The sequence below is a fragment of the Glycine max genome, chromosome 17, assembly GCF_000004515.6.
Source record: "Glycine max cultivar Williams 82 chromosome 17, Glycine_max_v4.0, whole genome shotgun sequence".
Lineage (NCBI taxonomy): Eukaryota > Viridiplantae > Streptophyta > Magnoliopsida > Fabales > Fabaceae > Glycine > Glycine max.
Window position 1 is genome coordinate 40,629,393 of NC_038253.2, and position 8,329 is coordinate 40,637,721.

General features: G+C 29.9%; 1 protein-coding gene across 1 annotated transcript; it reads left to right on the plus strand.

The window, feature by feature from the left end:
- Positions 1-537: 537 nt before the first annotated feature.
- On the plus strand, positions 538-1,796 carry LOC112999981 (uncharacterized). Its single transcript, XM_026126562.2, has one exon. It carries the CDS (start codon positions 1,193-1,195, stop codon positions 1,574-1,576), a length of 384 nt encoding a protein of 127 aa, XP_025982347.1. The 5' UTR covers positions 538-1,192; the 3' UTR covers positions 1,577-1,796.
- The last annotated feature ends 6,533 nt before the right edge of the window (positions 1,797-8,329 follow it).

An 8,329-nucleotide genomic window follows, 5' to 3' on the forward strand; every position in this document is an offset into this window, starting at 1 on the left:
TGATCATGGATGGATGGATGATGTGTTGAATATTTTTGTATCGGGATCTAATCCAAGATATCTGATTCTGATTAATCAGAATCTGATGTTCTGTATTAGGATCAAATATAGTCCGTATAGTCAAATTATAGAGATAATTATCATGCGAATTGAGGATCTTGATGGATGGATGATTGAAGATAGAATTCACAGTCAAAATTAAAATGGAAAGAAAAAAAAAAGAAACAAGAAAGGGTGGTGCTCACACACTTACACTTACACACACTTGGATACACTTGTGTGATGACCCCAACATTTAAAGCTGCAGAAGAGTAAGGACGCGAAACCCGGGAAGCAACACAAGTGGTCAGACTGGAACACTGCGTGTGAGTAGTACAACACACACACCAAATCTGGCTACCTTACCCCTCGTAAAAACCCCACATGCCCTTTTCCCATCACCTCTTTGGTCCACACCCCTAACCATGGTTAATTGCTTAACTTTTCCACTCTCACCACACTTCCTTTTGGGTTAGTTTTCTAGTTTAGTTTAGTTTAGTCAAGGCTACCTCTTATCAATTCATCTTTGCTCTCTCCTCTGCACACACTGTCTCCTACTACTACTCTACTTTCTTCTACTAGCATAAGCAATTAAGCATACCATAGCTACTTTTTTTTTTTTTTAATTCTCTCTTTCTATTTTTAATTTATCTTTCTGATGTGTGTGGTGGAAAGAAAATAAGAAAATAACGTGTAAATTAGTTAGAATGACACACTAGACGGAATAATGAATGGACAAAAAAGGAAAGTGAAAGATGATGCTATGAATGGTTTATTTAATTGGCACCCGAATGAAGACCTATAGTCATTTTTGTTTGTTTATTCCACTATAGTTTACAAGGGCTCTTCGCTTTTATAGCGTTTCCAGAACCCGGATTCTGGTCAAAGATATTGGTCTTCTTGCTTTTTACTAACATATTGCAAAATAGTAAAAATTAAAGAGGGAGAGAGAAAGTGTGTGATGTGAGTATATGTATGTGGGTGTGTGTATTTTGCATTAGATACAGAATCATCTTCTTTTTTTCTTCCTATCCTATCTAGTGAAAATGAATTGAAGGGCTAAGGGATGAAAGGTTTGATATTGATGGTCTAGCTTTAGTAGTGATCTCTTGGAATTGAAAGTTTAGAAATTAGAAATTAATAGTGACTATTGATGATGGGTAAGAAGAAGCCACAAAAAACTAAGGAACTTTCCGTGGCAATAGCTGAAGCATCATCAGCAATTGATGAGAAAGAGCAACAAATTCAAGTTCAAGTTCAACCTCAACCTCAAGCTCCTAGAAAGAGAGGTAGACCTCGTAAGATTGTTTTAAAGAGGGAGGAAAGTGAAGAGGAAAAAACACAACTGATGATAGGGCAAAGAGGAGCACAAGGCACAGAGAGTTCAATGGAAAAAGGTACAACCAACGAGCAAGAAGGAACATCATCATCAGCATGCATGAGGGTTACAACAAAACAAGAGGAGATGCAGCTTCCAAAAGTGGAGCCATCGAGAAGCAGAGCTAGGAGGAAAAGCAAACCCAGAAAGAGTAGTTAATTAATATATATAATCATTGCTCCTTTTTTTTCTCTCTTCTCTTTTATAATTTCTTTCTTTCCCTCTACTTTTTTCATGAAGCAATTAATTCTTGGTTGGTTCCTTTGGTCTTGCCATGTTTTTATTTCATTTTCTTTTGGTGATTGACATTTAAAACTGATATTGTTGTTGTTGGGGAACACAAGTGTCAATAGAAACACTTGAAGTTATTATTGGTTTAGTTCTTTGGTGTAAGTGGTTTTTCTTATCTAATTGTGTGGACGATATGTATTGTGTTATGGTTGGTTCCATTAGTTCAATTACTCTTTCTGTAGTTGAACTTGAATATTGCTACTATTATTCATTGCTTCATTCACACGCAGAAAAGAAAGTTAATCAAGATGTTCTTATTTGAATGTGTTTTTTGCTAATTTATTGCTTGCAACTATTAACTAGCTATGCATAAACGATAATACTTATCCTATTGGGTATTTTCTTAATCTTCCAAACCAAAGTTTTCTCTTTTGCTCTCCTTTTTTTCCCTCTGTATAAGCTATTCCATCATCAGTTTGATGTTTGCATATTAATATCTAACTTTTTTTTTGTTGTGTTGTGTTTGTTGCTTAAAAGTAGTTGTGCATAAACTATAATAGTATTGAGCATGTTATTGATATTCTATAGCTATCTTTTTCTGTGTTTTACACCTCTATGCACTATACCATCATGGCATCACCATTTTGATATTTACAGCATATTGATTAATTATGTGAATATATATAATTTGATAGAGGGTATTTTTTACATTCCAAAAAGGTTTTTTTTTCATATACCTTACCTTCATGGCTTCATAAGCTTGATGTTTGATATTACTTAATTATGTGAATTTATATAGTTCGACTGCTACTATGGTTGTCTCTTGATAGATTCTACTTCTAGTTCCAGAAATTGAGGTTGTTGTTGTATTTTCTTTTTCTCTCCCTCTGATTATTATTCTTAGCTGTAATCTACCTTCAGTTCATTGATTGCAAACGATTTAACGAATGGGAGAAAGTTGGGAAAAGAGAAAGGAACGATAGTAGGACGAAGAGGTGAATTAACAAATGGAGTGAAAAGAATCAAACAACAAAAGGTCAACTCAAACAGGTAAGGTTTGTTTACCTGTGTAATCGAAACTAATGGGTACAGTTATAACAATGACTCATACAATTAGTATAATATAATAATATTTTCTTGCTAATTTTTATAATATCAGTATTATTTTTCATCATATTTTATATTTACTTGATGAAAGTTAAAAATTTCACGTAAAAATGACATTAAAGAGAGTTAGAGCTATATATCTGACTTCTCCCATCAATTGAATTCAATGTTCATCAACTCAGTCGTGGTTTCTCTCAGAGGTGTGTTACACTGTTGTTACTGTATGTCTGAATTTTATAAATTGATTTTAAAGTAAAATTCAGTATTAATTTTTTTAACGTGAAATCAAATGTGTAAAAACGAAGAGAGTGGGAAATTGTGCGAGTAGTGACGAGAGAAAGTCACGTTCCAATGAAGAATGTAGTAGCCGCCTCAGCGCACCAATGAATGATAAGGATTGTTCCAATGCTCTACGTTGGACGTGAACACCACTTCCTTGTTGTGTGCGAATTGCTCACACCAAACCACGTCTCCACTCGTCTTTTTATTCGACGTCCATCTTTTACCTTACAAGTTTGTAAGTACATGTTTGCTTTCAAAATTAAGATGGGAAGATTAATTTCAAATTAGGAAAAATTATGGTGGAGTTGGACTCGTATGATTTTTGTTTTTTGCTTCATCCAAATTAACTCTAAACTTTTAATTGTTATATTTTCTCTTGCCTACCTCGCTTATATTCTTCGATTAAAAATTATATTGTACTTTGCATTATGTTTCTTATTTGTACTTTTTGATTTGAATACCTTTGAGTTTGATGTTTTGCTAATTTAATACTTTTATTATGTATTTCATTCAATTTTAATGTTTTTACACGGGTTATGGGTTCTATTAAAAAATAATAGAAGAGAAATATACATGGACTCTAAAGTTTATTAGCAATTATGCATTCAAAATCAATTATGTTTTTAAGTATTTAAACAACATTTTCTTAAAAATTTACTTTTTGATCTATTATTTGTTATCCAAAAAAAAATAAGTTACTTCAAAATTAACTTTAATCATAATCAATTTTGCAAAATCTTGTTGATTTAAAATGAATTCTGCCAAACACACACTTAACTCAATTTGACCTTACAAAATAGACTAAGAAGAAGATTACCCATACCTTACAAGTATTATTTAGGTTATATATATATATATATTTATATATATAATAGTATCATTAAGAGATAATTACGGTCGAATTAAAATAATTATGAGTAATAAAGTTTTTTTGATTAAAAAAACAATATTTTAGTATTTAATGCATATTTAGAATTTAAACTCAATCACTAATTAAGGTATAGAATAATCGTAAATCAATTGATGCATGTGCATAATTATAAATAGTCAATAAAAATAAGAACAGCAAAAATTCATGTTTTTTAATAGCAAGCATTCCTCTGTTGGATATCAGGTGTGTATCACCTATCTTCAAGGCTGATGGTACCTTGTTGGAACAAGCACAACATTATAGTATATTGTTGTTTGAAGGATTTTACGTGGGTTATGCTGAAAGCACTTAGTAAATTGAAGAACAAGATATAAAAGTAAAAATCATTAACTTCTAAATGCAATTCTTTTATTATTTAACCAATCTCTTTAAGACACATCAGGAAGGTTCATTGTCTTTTCAACTTTTTTCTCTTCGACGATATCAATTATGATGATTAAGAATGATTACCATCATTTATGTTATATTTTGATTGCTTATTACTAAGCTCGCATTTTTCCACTTACAGAAGGATCGAGTAGTTTGTATTTCTCAAACCTATAGTTGGTCCATTGAATCAATGACAGATTCCGTCCATGGCCTACAACTAGTTTTCATTACTTTCCATCTGTATCTTCTTAAGTGACGTGTAACATTTTTCTCCTTTAATTTTACATGGCAAATGTGGCAGCATTGAAGCCGAAGTTAAAGGTTTGAAAGTCCAAAATTAAACAAAAAATTGCAAAGGGTGACTTAGTGCAATGCTTTCGGTAAGGGAACAAATTAAAGCTAGAGATGAAAAAACTGGTAGAAGCGTAGAATTTAATCTCAAAAGCATTAACTATCTTGATGTTAAAATCTTGACGTTCCGTGTGATGATGTAAACCTTTTAAAACATTTAACTTTTTTTAGGTTTCATGTTAAAATATTTAATAAAAATTAAAATAATTGACATGTCTAAACACAGGTGAGGCACCTTATAGTAATCGGGTGACGATGCCGTTTTAATTATAAAACACAATCATGCATACTACTTCGTAGCAAGGTCGACCATTCAGTGACAATCAGAAGATTCTAGATGATGGTTATCGTTTTTTTTTTTTTTTTTAAACCAGCAAAAGAATATATTAATCATGGTACCAGTGGTACCATAAACAAAAATTCTGATAACACCCCCAAGGACAGCATGCACGGTTAGGTTGTATATATACCCAAAGGATGAATATAGATACTAATTACACCAAAGAAATCTTCTACCCGCAACAAAAATACATTAATCCTTCCCGATCACCAAGCAAAGCCATCACACAATTATATGGCTTATATTCCCCTTTCCATCATAGTCTAATCATTTGTTTATTCTTGTTATAAGTTTATATTTTTTAGGTTTAATTATATTTTTTATCCCATTTTTTTAAAATTTTTTTATGAATTTTATTTCCAACAAATTAATTTGACACATTTTATTTCAATTTTTAAAAAATTTATAAATTTTACTCGTAATATAATTTCATTTTTTATTTCTAACTTTTTATGTTTTTGAAAAATTTTACACCCAATTATTTATTTTCTGACAAATTTTACTCCCAATTTTTGTGTTTATTAATGGATAAATGATTAGAATAAAATCTACAAGTTTCTTAAAAGTTAGAGATAAAATATGTCAAATTAAAAATTTAGGAGTAAAATTTGCCAAAAATTAAAAAAATTGGGGTAAAAAAAACTAAGCCTATTTTTAAGTGTTTGATTAGTTCTTTTAATTAATTTATAATTTATTTGACTAATTTCGGATAATTTTAATGGAACAACTCTCATGAATTTCTAAATATAATCTCATCTCTATCTTGAATGAGAATGTACTTAAAAGCTATTTTTTGATAGTATTTTAAGGAGGTTTCTTATATTAGAGTGTTTTTATGAGTTATTAACTTCTTCTTCTTATTATTATTGATTTACATGTTTTTATCATAATCTTATATATTAACTGTGTCTCTTTCACTCTACCTTTTAAACTTTTATTTCTAAATCAAATATTAATATTTTTTTAAAAAATGAAAATATATTTACATCACATTATAATTCTTTAATATAAATCCAAAGTATAATTTATATTTTTATTAAAGAATTAATTATAATATAATTTATATATTAAAAAAATTTATATTTGCTATTAGAATTGTTCTTGTAGTTGTTTTTTCAAGAGCATCCTCCACTGGAAGGATTTTTATAAGTTTATTTGAACAAAATAGAAATGGTAGATGAAATGTTTATTTAATTAGTTTATAACAATTTTTCAAAAATTAATCATTCATACTTAGAAATTATTTAATACTTTTCTATTTTTAACCTTAGTATTTCAATAAAAAAATCATTTCTCCCTTCCATGATTATACTATTTATTTTAATATAATTTTTCCTTCGATAATACATTACTCATTTTAATTATAACACGTATACTATTTATTTTATTTTTCTAATAAATTATTTGGTATTTCAATAAAAAAATGATAAAAGTTCAAAATTAACTAAACCCTAAAACTATAGTTACATAAAAATATATTTATCTATACGAATAAAAAAATTTATATAGATGTTTTCTATGTTATTTTTTATTTATTAATTAATAGTTCGTTTTAGTGCGTTTGGCCATGTCTTTTATACGAGTCTAGTGGTATTTTTAGCTTGGTTTGGTCAAGCTTGTAATTTATCTTTTGTCCCTATTGGAAAAAGATATTTAGATTTTAAAATTTGTTAACGAAGACGAACAGGGCGGTGCTGTCTGAGAGAAACTATTGGTTTACTTAACTTTGGGGGTCGGGGGACCTAGAAATGGTGTTCCTTGCAATTTGTACAGAGGGACAAGAATATTGTACTGTATTTCGTTCACGGAATAGACCACATGAGTCCTATAGACAATGCTGTTCAAGTTGAAAATAATTTTTCCAACAAGATTTTTTTTTTCAATTCACAAAATTCGAATCTACAGTATTATTTAAGAAAAAATAAACACGCATCACTTTGCTAAGAACATGCAAAAATATTTACAGCCTGAAAATGGATAGTTTAACTTTTGGGATTTTTTAATTATGTTTCTGATCTTTAAAATATATTTTAGATAAAAATAAAGATATTAGTCTTATAATCTGAAGTTGATGTAATAAATTCAATTTTAAGATTAAGATGTTAGAATTTATTCAGAGGTTTGCTGTCATTTTCTCGTTCATATTAATGAAAAATGAATCAAATACAGATTACTATATACAAGGACAAAGTCATGCTGCTTAGATAGTTCAATAATTTGTCAAAAGCAGGCAAATTGAAAGCAGGGAATCTATATGACCATCTCTCAGTTAACTAGCTTCCCTTGGGGAGTATGATTATGTAGTACGAAACATTAATATTTGAAACTAATTACGAAAGGAACCTACATTGAAGTGAATCAGATTTCAAATTAAACGATTCTATTGTGGTCCAAAGTTGTCTTCAGTCAAACGGACAGATAGAAAATGGATTATAAATTTATAATTGAAAGGGACTGCTAAGGAAAATTGACAGAACATAGTAGCGGCTGTATGAAAGCATGCTTTGGGAGAAAAGGGAAATCTGACTTGTAATACTAGCAAACCAAAATGAGAAATAATACTTCTCGCAAAACCTCCTGTGAAACCAAATTAGAGTAGAAGTATATGATTAAAATGAATAACACAAGACGGGACCAACAAGAAAATCACGCATGGTAAAAAGCGTGAAAATGCGATGTCTGTACAATGGTGTGAAGGCATTGAGGTAGCACTGATAATAGAGATGACTGATGAGTATGACTCAGCCAACAATTCTACAAGTGCATTGCATATGAAGGGAGTGAGTGAGAGAGTGACGCAGCATCATCCAGGAAGCTGCTTTAGATACCAATATTTTGACTTTAATAGTATATTGCGGGTGAGGTGGGAGGTAGGAGAACTTGATAAAATAATAAAAACTGGCATCAATTTCACCATAAAAAGTATGTGACATTAACCTAATTCTCTTAAAAAATTAACATTATTCGGGCCCCTCTAACAAAATTTGGCATTAATTAAGCTCCTCTCGATTATAGGAAGTTGGCATCACTTTAGTTTTTTTAATAAAATGACATTGATTTAATTTTTCAATCTCATCGTTTGTACTTTGATATATGATTTAGAGACAAATGATGCGATAAAATCTTTCAAGGACCAAAGATGTTTACTCTTGAACAAACAATGAAATTGTCAATAACTAGCAAGGTTGTTTATTTGTAAACCTAGATTTCTACATTAACTTGTGACAATAATATTCTAAAACTTTTACATTACTATTAAACTCTATAAGGAGGAAAAAACGAGTAGAGCGTTACTTTGAGA